Raw genomic sequence first — 25,329 nt, 5'->3', positions numbered from 1 at the left:
CTTGAAAGCCCATGTGGAAGCCACAGCTCTAGTAGAATGAGCTGTAATTCGTTCAGGAGGCTGCCGTCCGGCAGTCTCATAAGCCAATCGGATGATGCTTTTCAGCCGAAAAGAAAGAGAGGTAGCAGTAGCTTTCTGCCCTCTCCTCTTACCAGTATACACAACAAACAAGGATGATGTCTGTCTGAAATCCTTTGTTGCTTCTAAATAGAACTTTAAAGCACGGACCACATCTAGATTGTGTAACAAGCGTTCCTTCTTTGAAACTGGATTCGGACACAGAGAAGGAACAACAATTTCCTGGTTAATATTCCTGTTGGAAACGACCTTTGGAAGAAAACCAGGCTTGGTATGTAAAACTACCTTATCTGTATGGAATACCAGATAGGGAGAAGTACACTGCAAAGCAGATAATTCAGAAACTCTTCTAGCAGAAGAAATAGCAACCAAAAACAGAACTTTCCAAGATAGTAACTTAATATCTATGGAATGCATGGGTTCAAACGGAACCCCCTGAAGAACTGAAAGAACAAAATTTAGACTCCAAGGAGGAGTCATGGATCTGTAAACAGGCTTGATTCTAACTAACGCCTGTACAAACGCCTGTACATCTGGCACTGCTGCCAGACGTTTGTGTAACAAAACAGACAGAGCAGATATCTGTCCTTTTAAGGAACTAGCTGACAAACCTTTATCCCGACCTTCTTGGAGAAAGGAAAGTATCCTAGGAATTTTAATTTTACTCCAAGGGAATGCCTTGGATTCACACCAACGGATATATTTTTGCCATATCTTATGGTAAATCTTCCTAGTTACAGGTTTTCTGGCTTGAACCAGAGTATCTATGACTGTATCTGAAAACCCACGCTTAGATAGAATCAAGCGTTCAATTTCCAAGCAGTCAGTTGGAGAGAGACTAGATTTGGATGTTCGAACGGACCTTGTACTAGAAGATCCTGCCTCAAAGGTAGCTTCCATGGTGGAGCCGATGACATATTCACTAGGTCTGCATACCAAGTCCTGCGTGGCCACACAGGGGCTATTAGAATCACCGAGGCCTGCTCCTGTTTGATCCTGGCTACAAGCCTGGGAAGGAGAGGAAACGGTGGAAATACATAAGCTAGGTTGAACGACCAAGGCGCCACTAATGCATCCACCAGTGTCGCCTTGGGATCCCTGGATCTGGACCCGTATCGAAGAACCTTTGCGTTCTGGCGAGACGCCATCAGATCCATATCTGGAATGCCCCATAGTTGAGTTAACTGGGCAAAAACCTCCGGGTGGAGTTCCCACTCCCCCGGATGAAAAGTCTGACGACTCAAATAATCCGCCTCCCAGTTGTCCACTCCTGGGATGTGAATTGCAGATAGGTGGCAGGAGTGATCCTGGACTCTTGCCACTTACATGAAAGGAAACTTAATTTATGTAAGAACTTACCTGATGAATTCATTTCTTTCATAGTGGCAAGAGTCCATGAGACCCAAGCAATAAGCACTTTATTTATTCTGTTCCTCTTTTTTTTATGCTTTTTACTCTTTTTACACCTCACTAAATTGAGGTATGAGTGAGGTGGAAGGTATTTTTATAGGCATTTGAGGTTTGGGAAACTTTGCCCCCTTCTGGTAGGAATGTATATCCCATACGTCACTAGCTCATGGACTCTTGCCACTATGAAAGAAATTAATTTATCAGGTAAGTTCTTACATAAATTATGTTTTTTCTATAGTGGGTCAAAGTGTGGCTCCTTTATGCCTCAATAGGATCAAGTATTAATATCACCTTCAAGGAGATTATTTGAACAGCTAGGGGTTGTTTATAACTGCTTTAATGTGAGAGTTTTTGGGCTCATAGAATGCGTGTTTTTGGCTTGGAACAAACAGGTTTCAGTTTTGTTTTAAGTGTTGCGCAGCTCATAATAGTTAAGCACCATTTTCGTAGCAGGGGAAGTCCTGTCCTATGCACCACATGGCCGGGTGTGGTCTTTTCATTTTCCTATGATCTTGCTGCGGACATCAATCCTAAGGAGAGTGTTTTCATTGTTAGCTGTCTGGGTCTAGGAGGTGGTGAGTGCCCCAGCTATTGGGATTATAAAGGTGCCGTTTTTTGAATAAAAGCGTTTACTTTTTGTTTTTCCTTCTGTGAATATATCTGAGCTATGAAGGACTCTGATACTACATTAGAAGGTTTCACTCCTTCTGTACTGGTTAATAATTCCTGTTTATATTGTGAGGAGGCCTTGGCTTGCCCACCTGCTCAATTTTGTTCCATTTGCCTAAACACTGTTCTAAAGTCTAAGAAGGAAGACAAGCCTGCTAATACTCATAGCGCTATTAGCCCCTCTGAGCCGTCTACCTCTCAGGAATCTGTGTCCCGAGAGATTACTACCCTTTCTACACTATCTGCTCCACATGCAGTTCCCCGCAGCTCAACTTATTCTCCATCTGGAGGGGGCCTTTTTCTGCTGGACTGTACCGCACGATTACAATTAGCGGTGTCTGCGGCCCTGAGTGCCTTACCTCGCTCTAGAAAATGTAAGAGAAAGGTTAAACATAGTTCTCCTGACCTAGAGTCATCTTAATATTTGTCGGATTTAGCTATGATGTCCCAGCTATTCGAGTATGAGTTAACCTCTGTAGCTTCGGAGGTTCTGTCTACGCTAGAGGTTCCAGAGGCTACACTCCCTGAGGAACCTAAGATCCCTAAATTAGACAGGGTTTATGAAGACAGGAATGTCCCTCTGACTTTTCCTGTGCCAGTTAAGATGGCGAACATTATTAGTAACAAAGGGGAAAGAATAGGAACTAATTTTTCCCCCTCATCTTTTTTTAAAAAATTGTTCCCTGTCCCTGACTCAATTAGATTTGTGGGGTTCCATCCCTAAGGTGGATGGTGCTATTTCTACGCTGGCTAAGCATACTACCATCCCTCTGGAGGATAGTTCTTCTTTTAAAGAGCCTATGGATAAGAAATGTTTCAACATACAGAGTTTTTATTTCAACCGGCGGCAACTGTAGCCGCAGTTGCTTGAGCAGCTACCTACTGGTGTGACACATCAGAACTGCTAACTCCTTAATCTGTGACGCAAATATGCAGATTGTTCGGCTAAATGCAAAGGCTTCTGGCTTTGTGTTCCTAGCCCGCCATGCTCTCTGGTTAAAAACTTGGTCTGCGGATATGACTTCTAAATCCAGACTCCTTTCTCTTTCTTTCAAGGGGAAGATTTTATTCGGTCCAGGGCTGGACTCCATTATTTCTACGGTTACCGGAAGGAAAGGTGCCTTCTTACCGCAGGATAAGAAAAATAGGCCTAAGGGACGGCAATTGTCTAACTTTTGTTCTGACAAATCACAACAACAACAATCCTCATCCAAGTCTGAGCCGTCCAAGAGTACTTGGAAGCCGGCTCAGTCCTGGAATAAGTCCGAACAGACTAAGGAGCCCGCTGAGAACAAATCGGCATGAAGGGGCGGCACCCTATCCGTGTCAGGAAGTAGGAAATCTTTACAAGACAAAATTGTTGAATGTAACACTATTCTGATTTGGTAACACTAGCTTCAAAGTGAAACCAAGTAGTATAGTGTAAAGTTGTTATGTTATATAGTTTTCAGGATATACTGAATATTAGATATACATATTTGTCACAACAGACCCTTATTGAGGGACAAGTGACAGGTTTAGCCTTTAGAGAGTTAATAAGCTGCTCTGTAACTCTGATTGTAATCCCCACTGGTTTTGTAATAGAACTTTATAGCAGAAGTCAGAATTCAAAATCACATTTGTAATCCCACTGGTTTTGTAAAAGAAGATTATAGCAGATGCCAGAAGTCAAAGTCACATTTGTAATCCACACTGGTTTTATAATGGAAAGTTATAACATATGACAGAAAGCAAAGTCACAATCTCTATTTGCAGAGTAATAAGCATACAAGTGGATATAGACAATAAAGCTGACTGAGACAGAGAGCGGAGTGAAGAGGAAAACAAGCAGACAACTTGTTAGGTAAGATTGAAAAAGCTTACCGCACAATAAGATCGTCACCTCTGGTTTCTTAATTTACTATCAGTAGCAGGTTTAGGATATCCACAGAGCTTGCGTAGAGTAGAGTATTGAAGGGCTGAAATTCCAAAGCTATCAGGAGAACAAAGTCCTTCTATGAGAGAGGTAGCTGCTAAATTCACAAAGTGACCTGAGGGGTAGAAAAAGGTTTAGAATTCCTTCAAGAAATATCCCAGGAGTAAGGCTCAGTGTTACTCAGGCAAGAGAAACAAAATACTAAGCAATGCTAATTAGGAGATCAGGTGTTTAAGTAGGCGGTGAAACAATGTGATTGGTGAACCAAATAAAAGGTACAGCAACAACCAAAACCCTGACAATCCGGGATCGGATCGAGTTGGGGGCAGACTGTCTCTTTTTTCAGACGCTTGGTTTCAGGATGTACAGGATCCTTGGGTCCTGGCGGTTATATCTCAAGGATACAGGATAGGATTCTAGTCGCATCTGCCCAGGGGCAGATTCCTACTCTCCAGTCTGTCTACAAGACCAGAAAATAGGGCTGCCTTCTTAGGTTGCGTACGGGATCTCTCCTCTCTAGAAGTAATTGTCCCGGTACCTACAGCAGAAAGAGGTTTGGGGTTTTATTCAAACCTTTTCGTGGTTCCAAAGAAAGAGGGAACTTTTCGTCCAATTCTGGATTTAAAGTGCCTAAATGAATTTCTGAGTGTTCCCTCTTTCAAGATGGAGACTATATGGTCAATCCTTCCTCTAGTTCAAGAAGGACAGTTTATGACCACCATAGACCTGAAGGATGCATTCCTTCACGCTCCAATACACAGGGAACATTTTCAGGTCCTGAGGTTTGCCTTTCTAGACCAGCACTTCCAGTTCATAGCTCTTCCGTTTGGCCTAGCTACTGCTCCAAGGATATTTTCTAAGGTTCTGGTGGCTTTTCTAGCCGTTGCCAGAACACAAGGTATTACAGTAGCGCCTTACCTGGACGATATCTTGGTGCATGCACCATCTTTTCATCTAGTGGAAGAACATTCGGAATCCCTTCTCAGTCTTCTTCGATCAAATGAATGGAAGATAAACTTGGAAAATAATTCTCTTACCCCATGTACAAGGGTGAATTTCCTGGGGACAATAATAGATTCCATATCCATGAGAATATTCCTTACAGACCAGAGATGTTGCAAGCTAACTACTGCATGTCTTGCCCTCCAGGCCTCCTTGAGACCCTCAGTGGCTCAGTGTATGGAGGTGAGCGGACTGATGGTTTCCTGTATGGACATCATTCCTTTTGCCAGGTTCCATCTCAGACCCTTACAACTATGCATGCTGAGACAATGGAACGGCGACCTTTCAGATCTGTCAACAGATTGTGCTGGACAACCTGTCAAGAGACTTGCTCTCTTGGTGGCTCTGTCCAGATCATCTGCCCCAAGCCACATGCTTCTTGAGACCGTCCTGGGAGATTGTGACTACGGACGCAAGCGAGCCGTTTGGGGTGCCATGAAGTCACAAGGACTGTGGACTTAGGGAGACAAGCCATTTGTTAATTGACAACACTTGCCCAGACAGGTAGTGGGAGGAGTTTAGGAGGATAGTTTAGATTTAAAAGCCAGTGCGTCCTTGATGTGAACAGATGCCTGAGGAAACAGCTAGCTGAGCTGAGAAACGCATTGCAATCTGTTATAAATGGACAGACATTGGAGTCATAAATTAAGTTTATATCAGAAAGCTCTCAATATGGATGTGAGCTAACCATGACTGATGCTACTGGCAATTACTATAATACTGGTGTGATAAGGCTGATCTGCTGGATGGCAATTACTGGAATTCAGGTGGAATGGCTTTGTGCGCGTGAAAATTATTAGAATGAAAAATATTTAATAAAAATTAAAAAAAATTGTTTTTATATACCTTGGGTAACACAAGCACCCATAGGTTTTTATATTATCTTTTTTTAATAAAATATACTTTGTATTATATGGAAGCCTGAGCTTCAATCATCATTTCTAGCACTTGGAAACCTGGGATAATTTTTGCTGGGACACTGTGAGTTCCCAGCTTGTGTCAATTAGCACACTGGGTGCTGCTCTATGTGTGAGTATAACCATAATACAAGACCTGTCTTCTATAACCACCATCACAGTATTACATTAGGAGGCGCCCTATTTTTTGTGATCTTCCTTTCACAGATTCCTAATATTACCTCGGTTGCCTACATCAACCATCAGGGGGAAGTTCCCTGGCAATGAGAGAAGTATCTCAGATACTAGAGTGGACGGAGACTTACAGATGTACGCTGTCAGCGATCCACATTCCGTGTGTGGACAACTGGGAAGCGGACTTCCTCAGCAGGCAATCCTTTCACCCAGGGGAATGGTCTCTCCACCTGAGGTGTTTGCAGAGATATGCAGCGAGTGGAGGACGCCGGAGATAGATCTCATGGCATCCCACCTCAATACCAAGCTACCCAGGTACGGGTCGAGGTTGAGAGATCCTCAGGCGGAATTGATAGATGCCCTATCAGTACTATGGAGGTTCAGACTAGTATATCTTTTTCCTCCATTACCGCTTCTCCCTCATGTGGTGGCTCGCATCAGACAGGAGCGAGCATCAGTGATTCTGATTGCTCCATCTAAGCCACGAAGGATGTGGTTTGCGGATCTGGTGGGGATGTTCTCATCTCCTCAGTGGAGGTTACCTTGTCTCAGAGATCTGCTGATACAGGGTCCCTTCGTTCATCAAAATCTAGATTCTCTGAGGCTGACTGCGAGGAGATTGAACTCTTAGTCTTAGCCAAGAGAGGGTTCTCTGAGAGTGTTATCAACACTCTGGTTCAAGCTTGTAAGCCAGTTACTCGTCGTATCTACCATTAAGTGTGGAGGACTCTTCTGGTGTGAAGAGCGTGGTTTTTCCTGACATACGGTTAAGGTTGACAGAATGTTATCTGTTCAGGATGGACTGGAGAAGGGTCTATCTGCTAGTTCCCTGAAGAGACAGATATCGGCCCTGTCGGTGTTACTGCACAAGTGATTGGCTTAGTTTCCGGATGTGCAGTCCTTTGTTAAGGCTCTGACTAGGATCAGACCTGTGTTTAGATCTGGGGCTCCGCCTTAGAGCCTAAATCTTGTTCTGAGTGTTTTGCAGCAGGCTCTGTTTGAGCCTATGCATACTGCTGACAATATGTTTTCTTTGAAGGTTCTTTTTTTGCTGGCTATTGTCTCTGCGCGCTGAGTTTCTGAGATTTCTGCTTTGCAATGTGACTCCTCTTATCTTGTTTTCCATGCTGATAATGTGGTTTTACGTACTAAATTAGTGTTCCTCCCTAAGGTGGTGTCGGATGGTAACATTAATCAGGAAATTGTTGTTCCTTCCTTGTGCCCTAATCCTTCTTCAGTGAAGGAACGTTTGCTTCACAATCTAGATGTGGTTCGTGCCTTGAAGTTCTATCTTCAGGCTACTAAGGAGTTCAGACAATCTTCCTCTTTGTTTGTCATCTATACAGAGAAGCGTAAGGAAAGAAGGTACTACGACTTCCCTATCTTTCTGGTTGTGGAGTGTCATCCGCTTAGCTTATGAGACAACGGGGCTACAGCCTCCTGAGAGGATAACGGCTCATTCCACTAGAGCAGTGGCTTCCTCCTGGGCTTTTAAGAATGCAGCCTTTATGGATCAGATTCGTAAGGCAGCTACCTTGTCCTCCTTACACACTTTTTCTAAATTTTACAAGTTTGATGTGTTTGCTTCGGCTGAGCAGCTTTTGGGAAAAACGTTTTGCAGGCTGTGCTGCCCTCAGACTAGGGTCCGCCTCTTTTTTATTCCCTCCCGTTATTCATTCAATGTCCTCTGGAGCTTGGGTATAGTTTTTCCAACAGTAAGGAATGAAGTCGGGGACTCTCTCTGCCTTGTGAAAGGAAAACATAATTTATGTTTACCAGATAAATTCCTTTGCTTCCTGGCAGGGAGAGTCCACGACCCCGCTGTTATTTATTTTTGGGTGAATCCCTTTATTATTTCTTCTGACACATTTATACCCTGATGTTTCTCCTACTTTTCCTTGTTGCCTCGGCAGAATGACTGGGGTATAGGGGAAGTGGGAGGGATATTTAAGCTTTTGGCTGGGGTGTCTTTGCCTCCTCCTAGTGGCCAGGTGTTGTATTTCCAAACCGTAAGGAATGAAGTTGCTGACCCTGCCAAAAAGAAAAGGAATTTATCTGGTAAGCATAAATTATGTTTTTTTGAATAACATATCTTGTACTTTTCTTTTCTAGATGAGATGTATGAAATATTATCCAATCTACCAGAAAGTGTGGCATACACATGTGTAAAATGCACAGACCAGCACCCTGCAGAGTGGAGGTTGGCACTGACCAGTGAACTTCAGGCTTCTTTAAAGTACGTACTGACAGCTCTGCTGAACTCTCGAACCTCGAGCCACCTACTGCGCTACCGTCAGGTAAGAAAAGTCTGTTGTGTGTGTTTTTACTGGTCAAAAGTGCATATTGCGTGTTCTTAAAAGTGACCATTTTTATTGATATATTTCTTTCACATTCTATTATAACTGCAAAAAGAAATAGAATTTTTACATTTGGGTTATAGCTCAGTTATCGGCTTTGAGAAAGCAGAAACTGTTAAAAAGTGTTCAGTTAAAGGGATACTAAACCCAAATGTTTTCTTTAACGATTCAGATAGAGCATGAAATTTTAAGCAACTTTCTAATTTACTCCTATTATCAATTTTTCTTTGGTCTCTTGCTATCTTTATTTAAAAAGCAGGAATATAAAGTTTAAGAGCCGGCCCAATTTTGGATCGGGACCTGGGTTATGCTAGCTTATTGGTTTGCTAAATGTAGCCACCAATAAGCAAGTGCTATCCTGGGTGTTGAACCTAAAATGGGCTGGCTCCTAAGCTTTTAATTTCTGCTTTTTAAATAAAGATAGCAAGAGAACGAATAATAATTGATAGTAGGAGTAAATTAGAAAGTTGCTTAAAATTACATACTCTGTCTGAATCATTAAATAATAAAATTGGGTTTAGTATCCCTTTAAGCCTTCCCATTCCTGTTCCCTTGCTTTCCAGTTTCTTAGTTCTTACCTTTTGAGTAGCAGCAAGTTCTGAAGCTCTGGCCATACTCAGAAGAATTATTATTTTCTAAAATGGGATAGCTGCCTGGATGGGTTTTGCTGGCAGCAATTACTTAGTTCATGTATGTATAAATGATGCAACAGAGTTTGCAAAACAGAGAGAGAGACTGCCTGTCTCTAAGAAAACTTGTAAGCAAAACCCATTAACAAAAATAATCAAATCAGTATATTAAAATTGTCTCAGACAGCAACATTTAAATTCAAAAACTTTATTGGAGACAAGAAAATAGTCCAGCTGGACTTGTACACACGCACACAAGCCCTATAATTCTCATCTACAGACCCTATTTTTCCCTCACCACTTTTTCCTTAAATTACTTAGTCCATGCTGATAGGGAACTACATTGTGAATATTGGGCGAGATCACATACGCTGCGCAAGCTTCCGCGTAACTGCTGAAACCCACGCCACCCGTAATTTCACTTTGCACATCGGGGAATCCAATAAACCCTGCTGGCAGTTCATCCATAAGTCGGATAAACTAGCGATGTTCAGAAATGTGGTAAATACACATTTCCTGGAGTCGGCAGTGACTTACGGCACTTTAGAAACTGCCGGCGCCTAAGAAAAAAAAAAGTTAAATCTCCCGCAAAAGTCTAACACGCCTCTCAAAAATAAACCCAGCACATAAAAACCTCTATCCATCTATAGATCACCCCCATATCACAACTAATAATAAAAGTATTAACCCTAAACCGACAAACCCCCACAACAAAGCAATATACCTAATTAAACTATTAACCTCTAATCCGCCATTCGCCCCACATCGCGATGTACCTAATAAATGTATTAACCTCTAAACCGCCAACCCCCCACATCTCAAAGTAACTAATTCACTTATTAACCCCTAAACCACCAAACCCCCACATCGCAATTTACCTAATAAAACTATTAACCCCTAATACGCAATTCACACACATGGCAATTAACCTAATAAAACTATTAACCCCTAAACCGTCAAACCCCTTTAACCTAATTAAATTACTAAGCCCCCTAACCTAACACCCCCTAAATTAACCCCAATTACCTAAATTAAAAAATACTAAGTTACAATTAAAATAAAAACCTACTTTCAAAATAAAAAAAACTAAATTTAAATTAATCTAAAATTACAAAAAATAAGTCTAACATTACATAAAATAATAAACCAAATTATCAAAAAGAAAAAAATTAAACCTAATCCCTATGAAATATAAAAGCCCCCCCAAATAAAAACACCCCCTAATCTAAACTACAAATAGCCCTTAAAAGAGCCTTTTGTAGGGCATTGCCCTAAATTAAACAGCTTTTTACCTTAAAAAATACTAAGTCCCCCCTCTAACAGTAAAACCTCCCAAAATAAAAAAACCTAACACTAAAAAATCCTAAACTACCCATTGCCCCTAAAGGGCCATTTGTATGGGAATTGGCCTTAAAAGGGCATTCAGCTCTTTTCTTTCATGTAATTGGCAAGAGTCCATGAGCTAGTGACGTATGGGATATACAATCCTACCAGGAGGGGCAAAGTTTCCCAAACCTCAAAATGCCTATAAATACACCCCTCACCACACCCACAATTCAGTTTTACAAACTTTGCCTCCTATGGAGGTGGTGAAGTAAGTTTGTGCTAAGATTTCTACGTTGATATGTGCTTCTCAGCATTTTTGAAGCCCGTTTTCCTCTCAGAGTACAGTGAATGTCAGAGGGATGTGAAGGGAGGATCACCTATTGAATGCAATGGTTTTCCTCACGGGGATCTATTTCATAAGTTCTCTGTTATCGGTCGTAGAGTTTCATCTTCTTACCTCCCTTTTCAGATCGACAATATACTCTCATATTCCATTACCTATACTGATAACTGTTTCAGTACTGGTTTGGCTATCTGCTATATGTGGATGGGTGTCTTCAGGTAAGTATGTTTTCATTACTTAAGACACTCTCAGCTATGGTTTGGCACTTTATGTATTTATATAAAGTTTTAAATATATGTATTGTACTTATATTTGCCATGATTCAGGTTTCAGTATATTTCCTTTTGCAGACTGTCAGTTTCATATCTGGGAAATGCACTTTTTAGAAATTTATTTCTTACCTGGGGTGTAGTCTTTTTTCAATTGACTGTCATTTTTCTAAATCGCCGGCAGAATTAGGCTCGCGAGGGCGCAAAATGCTAAAGTTTATTGCGTCATTTTTGACGCAAAGTTACGTTCGTTGACGCAAATTCATCATTCACAAGGTTGCGTCATCTATGACGCGAGTGTGTCGTTTCCGGACATTTTTGGCGCCAAAATTTTTTTTTCTGTTTGTTGTGCGTCACACTTGGCACAAAATATTTTCATTATTTTAGACCCCATTCCTATTTGCCTCTTACCTTTTTCTATGTCAGAGGGCTATTCTGTTTGCATTTTTTTCCTGAAACTGCCATATAAGGAAATTGATAATTTTGCTTTATATGTTGTTTTTTTCTCTTACATTTGCAAGATGTCTCAATCTGTTCCTGTCTCAGAATTCACTGCTGGATCCCTGCTGCCTGATAACAGTTCTACCAAAGCTAAGTGCATTTGTTGTAAACTTTATATAGTTGTCATGATAAACTTTTACATGCAGATAATGTATCCATCAGTAGTAGTTCATTACCTGTTGCTGTTCCCTCAACATCTAATGCACAAGATATACCTGTAAATTTAAAAGAATGTATTTCTGATTCTATTCAGAAGGCTTTGTCTGCCATTCCACCTTTTAATAAACGTAAAAGGTCTTTTAAGACTTCTCATAAGGTTGATGAATTTTCAAATGACCATCAACATACTGAATTATCCTTCTCTGATGAGGATATATCTTATTCAGAAGATCCTGCCTCAGATATTGACACTGATAAATCCTCTTATTTATTTAAATTGGAGTATATTCGTTCTTTGTTAAAAGAAGTGTTGCTTACATTGGATATGGAGGAAACTAGTCCTCTTGATATTAAAACTAGTAAACGTTTAAATTCTGTTTATAAACCTCCTGTGGTTATTCCAGAGGTTTTTCCAGTTCCTGATGCTATTTCTGATATGATTCTTCTTTTATTCCTTCTTCAAGGTTTAAAAAATTGTATCCTTTGCCAGAAGTTAGATCGGAGTTTTTGGGAAAAGATCCCCAAAGTTGATGGGGCTATTTCTACTCTTGCTAAACGTACTACTATTCCTACGGAAGATAGTACTTCTTTTAAAGATCCTTTAGATAGGAAACTTGAATCTTATCTAAGGAAGGCTTATTTATATTCAGGTCATCTTCTTAGTCCTGCAATTTCTTTGGCTGATGTTGCAGCTGCTTCAACTTTTTGGTTTGAAACTTTAGCGCAACAAGTATCAGATCATGATTTGTCTAGCATTGTTAAGTTGATTCAACATGCTAATAATTTCATTTGTGATGCCATTTTTGATATCAAAATTGATGTTAGATATATGTCTTTAGCTATTTTAGCTAGAAGAGCTTTGTGGCTCAAATCTTGGAATGCTGATATGACTTCTAAATCCAGATTGCTTTATCTTTCTTTCCAAGGTAATACATTATTTGGTTCTCAGTTGGATTCAATAATTTCAACTGTCACTGGGGGGAAGGGAGTTTTTTTGCCTCAGGATAAAAAACCTAAAGGTAAATCTAAAGCTTCTAACCGTTTTCGTTCCTTTCAACATAATAAGGAACAGAAATCTAATCCTTCCCCAAAGGAATCTGTTTCCAATTGGAAGCCTTCCTCAAATTGGAATAAATCCAAGCCTTTTAAGAGATCAAAGCCAGCCCCCAAGTCCGCATGAAGGTGCGGCCCTCATTCCAGCTCAGCTGGTAGGGGACAGATTAAAATTCTTCAAAGATGTTTGGATCAGTTCGGTCCAAAATCATTGGATTCAGCCTGTCATTAAATCAATCTCTCCTCCTTGGAGTCTTAATTTTGTTTTGAAGGCTTTGCAGGCTCCTCCATTTGTTATTATGCATTCATTGGACATTAAACTACTTTACTGGAAAGTGTTGTTCCTTTTGGCCATCTCTTCTACTAGAAGAGTTTCTGAATTATCCGCTCTCTCTTGTGAATCTCCTTTTCTGATTTTTCATCAGGATAAGGCAGTTTTGCGGACTTCTTTTAAAATCTTACCTAAGGTTGTGAATTCTAACAACATTAATAGAGAAATTGTTGTCCCTTCTTTGTGTCCTAATCCTAAGAATTCTTTGGAGAGATCTTTATATTCTTTGAATGTGGTGAGAGCTCTGAAATATTATGTTGAAGCCACTAAAGATTTCAGGAATACTTCTAGTCTATTTGTTTTCTTTTCTGGTTCCAGGAAAGGTCAGAAGGCTTATGCCGTTTCTTTGGCATCGTGGTTAAAGCTTTTGATTCATCAAGCTTATTTGGAGTCGGGTAAAGCCCCGCCTCAGAGAATTACAGCTCATTCTAATAGATCAGTTTCCACTTCTTGGGCTTTTAAGAATGAAGCTACAGTTGATCAGATTTACAAAGCAGCATCTTGGTCTTCTTTGCATACATTTACTAAATTCTACCATTTTGATGTGTTTGCTTCTTCGGAAGCAGTTTATGGTAGGAAAGTTCTTCAGGCAGCTGTTTCAGTTTGATTCTTCTATGATTTAAGTTTTTATTTTTATTTTTTTGAGAATAAACTTATATTTTGGGTTGTGGATTTATTTTTTTCAGCGAAATTGCTGTTTTTATTTCTTTCATGTAATTAGCAAGAGTCCATGAGCTAGTGACGTATGGGATATACATTCCTACCAGGAGGGGCAAAGTTTCCCAAACCTCAAAATGCCTATAAATACACCCCTCACCACACCCACAAATCAGTTTTACAAACTTTGCCTCCTATGGAGGTGGTGAAGTAAGTTTGTGCTAGATTCTACGTTGATATGCGCTCCGCAGCAGGTTGGAGCCCGGTTTTCCTCTCAGCGTGCAGTGAATGTCAGAGGGATGTGAGGAGAGTATTGCCTATTTGAATGCAATGATCTCCTTCTACAGGGTCTATTTCATAGGTTCTCTGTTATCGGTCGTAGAGATTCATCTCTTACCTCCCTTTTCAGATCGACGATATACTCTTATATATATATACCATTACCTCTGCTGATTTTCGTTTCAGTACTGGTTTGGCTTTCTACAACATGTAGATGAGTGTCCTGGGGTAAGTAAGTCTTATTTTCTGTGACACTCTAAGCTATGGTTGGGCACTTTTTTAATAAAGTTCTAAATATATGTATTCAAACATTTATTTGCCTTGACTCAGGATGTTCAACATTCCTTATTTTCAGACAGTCAGTTTCATATTTGGGATAATGCATTTGAATCAATCATTTTTTCTTACCTTAAAAATTTGACTTTTTCCCTGTGGGCTGTTAGGCTCGCGGGGGCTGAAAATGCTTCATTTTATTGCGTCATTCTTGGCGCGGACTTTTTTGGCGCAAAATTTTTTTCTGTTTCCGGCGTCATACGTGTCGCCGGAAGTTGCGTCATTTTTTGACGTTTTTTTTGCGTCAAAAGTGTCGGCGTTCTGGATGTGGCGTCATTTTTGGCGCCAAATAATGTGGGCGTCTTATTTGGCGCTAAAATAATATGGGCGTCACTTTTGTCTCCACATTATTTAAGTCTCATTATTTATTGCTTCTGGTTGCTAGAAGCTTGTTCACTGGCATTTTTTCCCATTCCTGAAACTGTCATTTAAGGAATTTGATCTATTTTGCTTTATATGTTGTTTTTTCTATTACATATTGCAAGATGTCCCATGTTGCAACTGAGTCAGAAGATACTTCAGGAAAATCGCTGCCTGGTGCTGGAGCTACCAAAGCTAAGTGTATCTGCTGTAAACTTTTGGTATCTGTTCCTCCAGCTGTTGTTTGTATTGAATGTCATGACAAACTTGTTAATGCAGATAAAATTTCCTTTAGTAAAGTTCCATTACCTGTTGCTGTTCCGTCAACATCTAATACTCAGAGTGTTCCTGATAACATAAGAGATTTTGTTTCTGAATCCATTAAGAAGGCTTTGTCTGTTATTCCTCCTTCTAGTAAACATAAAAAATCTTTTAAAACTTCTCATTGTTCAGATGAATTTTTAAATGAACATCATCATTCTGATTCTGATAATGGTTCTTCTGGTTCAGAGGATTCTGTCTCAGAGGTTGATGCTGATAAATCTTCATATTTATTTAAAATGGAATTTATTCGTTCTTTACTTAAAGAAGTTCTAATTGCTTTAGAAATTGAGGATTCTGGTCCTCTTGATACTAAATCTAAACGTTTAGATAAGGTTTTTAAATCTCCTGTAGTTATTCCAGAAGTTTTTCCTGTTCCTAGTGCTATTTCTGAAGTAATTTCCAGGGAATGGAATAATTTGGGTAATTCATTTACTACTCCTAAACGTTTTAAGCAATTATATCCTGTGCCATCTGACAGATTAGAGTTTTGGGACAAAATCCCTAAGGTTGATGGGGCTGTCTCTACTCTTGCTAAGCGTACTACGATTCCTACGGCAGATGGTACTTCCTTTAAGGATCCTTTAGATAGGAAAATTGAATCATTTCTAAGAAAAGCCTATTTGTGTTCAGGTAATCTTCTTAGACCTGCTATATCTTTGGCGGATGTTGCTGCAGCTTCAACTTTTTGGTTGGAAGCTTTAGCGCAACAAGTAACAGATCATAATTCTCATAGCATTATTATTCTTCTTCAACATGCTAATAATTTTATTTGTGATGCCATCTTTGATATCATTAGGGTTGATGTCAGGTATATGTCTCTAGCTATTTTAGCTAGAAGAGCTTTATGGCTTAAAACTTGCAATGCTGATATGTCTTCTAAGTCTACTCTGCTTTCCCTTTCTTTCCAGGGTAATAAATTATTTGGTTCTCAGTTGGATTCTCTTTTTTCAACTGTTACTGGAGGGAAAGGAACTTTTTTACCACAGGATAAAAAATCTAAAGGTAAATTCAGGTCTAATAATCGTTTTTGTTCCTTTCGTCACAACAAGGAACAGAAACCTGATCCTTCATCCTCTGGAGCGGTATCAGTTTGGAAACCATCTCCAGTCTGGAATAAATCCAAGCCTTCTAGAAAATCAAAGCCAGCTTCTAAGTCCACATGAAGGTGCGGCCCTCATTCCAGCTCAGCTGGTAGGGGGCAGATTACGTTTTTTCAAAGAAATTTGGATCAAATCCGTTCATAATCTTTGGATTCAGAACATTGTTTCAAAAGGGTACAGAATTGGCTTCAAAATAAGACCTCCTGCAAAGAGATTTTTTCTTTCCCGTGTCCCAGTAAATCCAGCGAAGGCTCAAGCATTTCTGAAATGTGTTTCAGATCTAGAGTTGGCTGGAGTAATTATGCCAGTTCCAGTTCTGGAACGGGGGCTGGGGTTTTATTCAAATCTCTTCATTGTACCAAAGAAGGAGAATTTCTTCAGACAAGTTCTGGATTTAAAGATATTGAATCGTTATGTAAGGATACCAGCATTCAAAATTGTAACTGTAAGGACTATCCTGCCTTTTGTTCAGCAAGTGCATTATATGTCTACAATAGATTTACAGGATGCATATCTGCATATTCCGATTAATCCAGATCACTTTCAGTTTCTGAGATTCTCTTTCCTAGACAAGCATTACCAGTTTGTGGCTCTACCGTTTGGTCTAGCAACAGCTCCAAGAATTTTTACAAAGGTTCTCGGTGCCCTTCTGTCTGTAATCAGAGAACAGGGTATTGTGGTATTTCCTTATTTGGACGATATCTTGGTACTTGCTCAGTCTTTACATTTAGCAGAATCTCATACAAATCGACGTGTTGTTTCTTCAAGATCATGGTTGGAGGATCAATTTACTAAAAAGTTCATTGATTCCTCAGACAAGGGTAACCTTTTTGGGTTTCCAGATAGATTCAGTGTCCATGACTCTATCTTTGACAGACAAGAGACGTCTAAAATTGATATCAGCTTGTCGAAACCTTCAGTCACAATCATTCCCTTCGGTAGCCTTATGCATGGAAATTCTAGGTCTTATGACTGCTGCATCGGACGCAATCCCCTTTGCTCGTTTTCACATGCGACCTCTTCAGCTCTGTATGCTGAACCAATGGTGCAGGGATTACACAAAGATATCTAAATTGATATCTTTAAAACCGATTGTACGACACTCTCTGACGTGGTGGACAGATCACCATCGTTTAATTCAGGGGGCTTCTTTTGTTCTTCCGACCTGGACTGTAATTTCAACAGATGCAAGTCTTACAGGTTGGGGAGCTGTGTGGGGGTCTCTGACGGCACAAGGGGTTTGGGAATCTCAGGAGGTGAGATTACCGATCAATATTTTGGAACTCCGTGCAATTTTCAGAGCTCTTCAGTCTTGGCCTCTTCTGAAGAGAGAATCGTTCATTTGTTTTCAGACAGACAATGTCACAACTGTAGCATACATCAATCATCAAGGAGGGACTCACAGTCCTCTAGCTATGAAAGAAGTATCTCGAATTCTGGTTTGGGCGGAATCCAGCTCCTGTCTAGTTTCTGCGGTTCATATCCCAGGTATAGACAATTGGGAAGCGGATGATCTCAGTCGCCAAACGTTGCACCCGGGCGAATGGTCTCTTCACCCAGAGGTATTTCTTCAGATTGTTCAAATGTGGGGGCTTCCAGAAATAGATCTGATGGCCTCTCATCTAAACAAGAAACTTCCCAGGTATCTGTCCAGATCCAGGGATCCTCAAGCGGAAGCAGTGGATGCATTGTCACTTCCTTGGAAGTATCATCCTGCCTATATCTTTCCGCCTCTAGTTCTTCTTCCAAGAGTGATCTCCAAAATTCTGAAGGAATGCTCGTTTGTTCTGCTGGTAGCTCCAGCATGGCCTCACAGGTTTTGGTATGCGGATCTTGTCCGGATGGCTTCTTGCCAACCGTGGACTCTTCCGTTAAGACCAGACCTTCTGTCTCAAGGTCCTTTTTTCCATCAGGATCTCAAATCCTTAAATTTAAAGGTATGGAGATTGAACGCTTGATTCTTAGTCAAAGAGGTTTCTCTGACTCTGTGATTAATACTATGTTACAGGCTCGTAAATCTGTATCTAGGGAGATATATTATAGAGTCTGGAAGACTTATATTTCTTGGTGTCTTTTTCATCATTTTTCCTGGCATTCTTTTAGAATTCCAAGAATTTTACAGTTTCTTCAGGATGGTTTGGATAAAGGTTTGTCTGCAAGTTCCTTGAAAGGACAAATCTCTGCTCTTTCTGTTCTTTTTCACAGAAAGATTGCTAATCTTCCTGATATTCATTGTTTTGTACAAGCTTTGGTGCGTATAAAACCTGTTATTAAGTCAATTTCTCCTCCTTGGAGTTTGAATTTGGTTCTGGGGGCTCTTCAAGCTCCTCCGTTTGAACCTATGCATTCATTGGACATTAAATTACTTTCTTGGAAAGTTTTGTTCCTTTTGGCCATCTCCTCTGCCAGAAGAGTTTCTGAATTATCTGCTCTTTCTTGTGAGTCTCCTTTTTTGATTTTTCATCAGGATAAGGCGGTGTTGCGAACTTCTTTTGAATTTTTACCTAAGGTTGTGAATTCCAACAACATTAGTAGAGAGATTGTGGTTCCTTCATTATGTCCTACTCCTAAGAATTCTAAGGAGAAATCATTGCATTCTTTGGATGTGGTTAGAGCTTTGAAATATTATGTTGAAGCTACTAAGACTTTCCGAAAGACTTCTAGTCTATTTGTTATCTTTTCCGGTTCTAGGAAAGGTCAGAAGGCCTCTGCCATTTCTTTGGCATCTTGGTTGAAATCTTTAATTCATCATGCTTATGTCGAGTCGGGTAAAACTCTGCCTCAAAGGATTACAGCTCATTCTACTAGGTCAGTTTCTACTTCCTGGGCGTTTAGGAATGAAGCTTCGGTTGATCAGATTTGCAAAGCAGCAACTTGGTCCTCTTTGCATACTTTTACTAAATTCTACCATTTTGATGTGTTTTCTTCTTCTGAAGCAGTTTTTGGTAGAAAAGTACTTCAGGCAGCTGTTTCAGTTTGAATCTTCTGCTTATGTTTTCATTTAAACTTTATTTTGGGTGTGAATTGTTTTCAGCAGGAATTGGCTGTCTTTATTTTATCCCTCCCTCTCTAGTGACTCTTGCGTGGAAAGATCCACATCTTGGGTAGTCATTATCCCATACGTCACTAGCTCATGGACTCTTGCTAATTACATGAAAGAAAACATAATTTATGTAAGAACTTACCTGATAAATTCATTTCTTTCATATTAGCAAGAGTCCATGAGGCCCACCCCTTTTCTCCTGTTAAGTGTGATCAGTCCACGGGTCATCATTACTTCTGGGATATTGCTCCTCCCCAACAGGAAGTGCAAGAGGATTCACCCAGCAGAGCTGCCATATAGCTCCTCCCCTCTACGTCACCTCCAGTCATTCTCTTGCACCCAACGACTAGATAGGATGTGTGAGAGGACTATGGTGATTATACTTAGTTTTATACCTTCAATCAAAAGTTTGTTATTTTATAATAGCACCGGAGTGTGTTATTCCTTCTCTGGTAGAATTTGAAGTAGAATCTACCTGAGTTTTTACTATGATTTTAGCCGGCGTAGTTAAGATCATATTGCTGTTTCTCGGCCATCTGAGGAGAGGTAAACTTCAGATCAGGGGACAGCGGGCAGATTAATCTGCAAAGAGGTATGTAGCAGCTTATTATTTTCTGACAATGGAATTGATGAGAAAATTCTGCCATACCGATATAATGTAAACTCAGCCTTAAATGCAGTAGCAGCAACTGGTATCAGGCTGTCATGTATGTATATTTTACACTTCAGTATTCTGGGGAATGGCACTTCACTGGAATTATACTGTGTGCATAAGACTTTAGCCTAATTTGCAGGGACTAGCAACAGGCTTTTTAATAACACTTAATTTATGTTAAACGTTTTTTGCTGGCATGTAAAATCGTTTCATTTCTGAGGTACTGGGTGAATAAAATATTTTGGGCACTATTTTTTTCCACTTGGCAGTTGTTTTATTTAATTTATGACAGTTTACTGATCTCTCTCACTGTTGTGTGTGAGGGGGAGGGGCCGTTTTTGGCGCTTTTGCTACGCATCAAAAAATTCAGTCAGAAGCTCACTGTACTTCCTGCATGATCCGGTTCATCTCTACAGAACTCAGGGGTCTTCAAAACTTGTTTTGAGGGAGGTAATCACTCACAGCAGAGCTGTGAGATTGTAGTTGACTGTGATAAAAAACGTTTATTTCTGTAACTTTTTTTTCTGCTATCAGGGTTAGTTATCCTTTGCTAATGGGAACAAGCCTTTGCTAAAATTGTGTTTTTTACAAAGATTTGATGCTATAACCTTTCAGTTTATTAACTTTCAACTGTCATAACTCTTTCTGTGCTTCTTATAGGCACAGTACGTTTTCTTATTATAATAAATTACTTGAAAAGTATTTCCAAGTTGCTAGTTTATTTGCTAGTGTGTTAAACATGTCTGATTCAGAGAAAGACATCTGTGCTATATGTGCTAATGCCAAAGTGGAGCCCAATAGAAATTTATGTACTAACTGCATTGATGCTACTTTAAATAAGAGTCAATCTGTACAAATTGAACACATTTCACCAAACAACGAGGGGAGAGTTATGCCGACTAACTCGCCTCACGTGTCAGTACCTGCATCTCCCGCTCGGGAGGTGCGTGATATTGTGGCGCCGAGTACATCTGGGCGGCCATTACAAATCACAGGATATGGCTACTGTTATGACTGAAGTTTTGGCTAAATTACCAGAACTAAGAGGTAAGCGTGATCACTCTGGGATGAGAACAGAGTGCGCTGATAATGTTAGGGCCATGTCAGATACTGCGTCACAACTTGCAGAACATGAGGACGGAGAGCTTCATTCTGCGGCTGACGGTTCTGATCCAAACAGATTGGATTCAGATATTTCAAATTTTAAATTTAAGCTGGAAAACCTCTGTGTATTACTAGGGGAGGTGTTAGCGGCTCTGAATGATTGTAACACAGTTGCAATACCAGAGAAAATGTGTAGGTTGGATAAATATTTTGCGGTACCGTCGAGTACTGACGTTTTTCCTATACCTAAGAGACTTACTGAAATTGTTACTAAGGAGTGGGATAGACCCGGTGTGCCGTTCTCACCCCCTCCGATATTTAGAAAGATGTTTCCAATAGACACCACCACACGGGACTTATGGCAAACGGTCCCTAAGGTGGAGGGAGCAGTTTCTACTTTAGCTAAGCGTACCACTATCCCGGTGGAGGATAGCTGTGCCTTTTCAGATCCAATGGATAAAAAGTTAGAGGGTTACCTTAAGAAAATGTTTGTTCAACAAGGTTTTATATTGCAACCCCTTGCATGCATTGCGCCTGTCACGGCTGCAGCAGCATTTTGGTTTGAGTCTCTGGAAGAGACACTTGAATCAGCTCCATTAGATGAGATTACACACAAGCTTAAAGCTCTTAAGTTAGCTAACTCATTTATTTCAGATGCCGTAGTACATTTAACTAAGCTTACGGCTAAGAATTCCGGATTCGCCATTCAGGCACGCAGAGTACTGTGGCTAAAATCCTGGTCAGCTGACTTTACTTCTAAGTCTAAATTACTTAATATACCTTTCAAAGGGCAGACCTTATTCGGGCCCGGATTGAAAGAAATTATCGCTGACATTACAGGAGGTAAAGGCCATGCCCTGCCTCAAGACAGAGCCAAACCTAAGGCTAGACAATCTAATTTTCGTTCCTTTCGGAATTTCAAAGCAGGAGCAGCATCAACTTCCTCTGCTCCAAAACAAGAAGGATCTGTTGCTCGCTACAGACAAGGCTGGAGACCTAACCAGTCCTGGAACAAGGGCAAGCAGGCCAGGAAACCTGCTGCTGCCCCTAAAACAGCATGAATTGAGGGCCCCCGATCCGGGAACGGATCTAGTGGGGGGCAGACTTTCTCTCTTCGCCCAGGCTTGGGCAAGAGATGTCCAGGATCCCTGGGCGCTAGAGATAATATCTCAGGGATACCATCTGGACTTCAAATACTCTCCCCCAAGACAGAGATTTCATCTGTCAAGGTTGTCAACAAACCAAAATAAAGAAAGAGGCGTTTCTACGCTGCGTACAAGAGCTTTTATTAATGGGAGTAATCCATCCAGTTCCACGGTCGGAACAGGGACAAGGGTTTTACTCAAATCTGTTTGTGGTTCCCAAAAAAGAGGGAACTTTCAGGCCAATCCTGGATTTAAAGATCCTAAACAAATTCCTAAGAGTTCCATCGTTCAAAATGGAGACTATTCGGACAATTTTACCCATGATCCAAAAGGGTCAGTACATGACCACAGTGGATTTAAAAGATGCTTACCTACACATACCTATCCACAAAGATCATTACCGGTATCTAAGGTTTGCCTTTCTAGACAGGCATTACCAGTTTGTAGCTCTTCCATTCGGATTGGCTACGGCTCCAAGAATCTTCACAAAGGTTCTGGGTGCTCTTCTGGCGGTACTAAGACCGCGAGGAATTTCGGTAGCTCCGTACCTAGACGACATTCTGATACAAGCTTCAAGCTTTCATACAGAGTTAGTACTGGCATTTCTAAGGTCGCATGGATGGAAGGTGAACGAAAAGAAGAGTTCTCTCTTTCCACTCACAAGAGTTCCCTTCCTGGGGACTCTTATAGATTCTGTAGAAATGAAAATTTACCTGACAGAAGACAGGTTAACGAAACTTCAAAGTGCATGCCGTGTCCTTCATTCCATTCAATGCATGGAGGTAATCGGCTTAATGGTAGCGGCAATGGACATAGTACCCTTTGCACGCCTACACCTCAGACCGCTGCAATTGTGCATGCTAAGTCAGTGGAATGGGGATTACTCAGACTTGTCCCCTTCTCTGAATCTGGATCAAGAGACCAGAAATTATCTTTTATGGTGGCTTTCTCGGCCACATCTGTCCAGGGGGATGCCATTCAGCAGGCCAGACTGGACAATTGTAACAACAGACGCCAGCCTACTAGGTTGGGGCGCCGTCTGGAATTCTCTGAAGGCTCAGGGACAATGGAATCAGGAGGAGAGTCTCCTACCAATAAACATTCTGGAATTGAGAGCAGTTCTCAATGCCCTTCTGGCTTGGCCCCAGTTGACAACTCGGGGGTTCATCAGGTTTCAGTCGGACAACATCACGACTGTAGCCTACATCAACCATCAGGGAGGGACAAGAAGCTCCCTAGCAATGATGGAAGTATCAAAGATAATTCGCTGGGCAGAGTCTCACTCTTGCCACCTGTCAGCAATCCACATCCCGGGAGTGGAGAACTGGGAGGCGGATTTTTTAAGTCGTCAGACTTTTCATCCGGGGGAGTGGGAACTTCATCCGGAGGTCTTTGCCCAAATACTTCGTCATTGGGGCAAACCAGAGATAGATCTCATGGCGTCTCGACAGAACGCCAAGCTTCCTCGTTACGGGTCCAGATCCAGGGATCCGGGAGCGGTCCTGATAGATGCCTTGACAGCACCTTGGACCTTCAGGATGGTTTATGTGTTTCCACCCTTCCCGATGCTTCCTCGATTGATTGCCAGAATCAAACAGGAGAGAGCATCAGTGATTCTAATAGTGCCTGCATGGTGCGAATCCAAAGGTTACTCTTGGAGTAAGGTTAGGATTCCTAGGATATTGTCTTTTCTACAAGAAGGTTTAGAAAAGGGTTTATCCGCTAGTTCCTTAAAGGGACAGATCTAAGCTCTGTTCATTCTGTTGCACATACGTCTGTCAGAAGTTCCAGACGTTAAGGCTTTTTGTCAGGCTTTGGCCAGGATTAAGCCTGTGTTTAAAACTGTTGCTCCGCCATGGAGTTTAAACCTTGTTCTTAACGTCTTACAGGGCGTTCCGTTTGAACCCCTTCATTCCATTGATATAAAGTTGTTATCTTGGAAAGTTCTATTTTTAATGGCTATTTCCTCGGCTCGAAGAGTCTCTGAGTTATCAGCCTTACATTGTGATTCTCCTTATTTGATTTTTCACTCGGATAAGGTAGTTCTGCGTACTAAACCTGGGTTTTTACCTAAGGTAGTCACTAACAGGAATATCAATCAAGAGATTGTTGTTCCATCCTTGTGTCCAAATCCTTCTTCAAGGAAGGAACGACTTCTGCACAATCTGGATGTAGTTCGTGCCCTAAAATTTTATTTACAGGCAACTAAAGATTTTCGACAAACGTCTTCCCTGTTTGTCGTTTACTCTGGTCAGAGGAGAGGTCAAAAAGCTTCTGCTACCTCTCTCTCTTTTTGGCTTCGTAGCATAATACGTTTAGCTTATGAGACTGCTGGACAGCAGCCTCCTGAAAGAATTACAGCTCATTCCACTAGAGCTGTGGTTTCCACTTGGGCCTTTAAGAATGAGGCCTCTGTTGAACAGATTTGCAAGGCTGCAACTTGGTCTTCGCTTCATACTTTTTCCAAATTTTACAAATTTGACACTTTTGCTTCTTCGGAGGCTATTTTTGGGAGAAAGGTTCTTCAGGCAGTGGTTCCTTCTGTATAAAGAGCCTGCCTGTCCCTCCCGTCATCCGTGTACTTTTGCTTTGGTATTGGTATCCCAGAAGTAATGATGACCCGTGGACTGATCACACTTAACAGGAGAAAACATAATTTATGCTTACCTGATAAATTCCTTTCTCCTGTAGTGTGATCAGTCCACGGCCCGCCCTGTTTTTTACGGCAGGTAAATATTTTTTAAAATTATACTCCAGTCACCACTACACCCTTTGGCTTCTCCTTTCTCGTTGGTCCTTGGTCGAATGACTGGAGGTGACGTAGAGGGGAGGAGCTATATGGCAGCTCTGCTGGGTGAATCCTCTTGCACTTCCTGTTGGGGAGGAGCAATATCCCAGAAGTAATGATGACCCGTGGACTGATCACACTACAGGAGAAAGGAATTTATCAGGTAAGCATAAATTATGTTTTTTTGTGGTGGTTATGATTTTTTTGTATAAAGCACAATTATTTCCAATTCCTTATTTTTTATGCTTTCGCACTTTTTTCTTATCACCCCACTTCTTGGCTATTCGTTAAACTGATTTGTGGGTGTGGTGAGGGGTGTATTTATAGGCATTTTGAGGTTTGGGAAACTTTGCCCCTCCTGGTATTAATGTATATCCCATACGTCACTAGCTCATGGACTCTTGCTAA

The 25,329-nt window shown here is 40.9% G+C and overlaps 1 protein-coding gene across 1 annotated transcript in view; it reads left to right on the top strand.

Annotated features, from left to right (window-relative positions):
• KMT2A (lysine methyltransferase 2A) overlaps nucleotides 1–25,329 on the top strand; it is a 555,423-nt gene that overhangs the window by 372,544 nt on the left and 157,550 nt on the right. The window contains exon 15 of the mRNA XM_053691137.1: nucleotides 8,278–8,462. Coding sequence (XP_053547112.1) covers nucleotides 8,278–8,462 — 185 coding nt within the window. The remainder of the gene's footprint in view (nucleotides 1–8,277; nucleotides 8,463–25,329) is intronic.

Source organism: Bombina bombina, chromosome 8 (assembly GCF_027579735.1).
Source record: "Bombina bombina isolate aBomBom1 chromosome 8, aBomBom1.pri, whole genome shotgun sequence".
NCBI classification, from domain to species: domain Eukaryota; kingdom Metazoa; phylum Chordata; class Amphibia; order Anura; family Bombinatoridae; genus Bombina; species Bombina bombina.
This window is presented reverse-complemented; position numbering and strand designations above follow the sequence as displayed.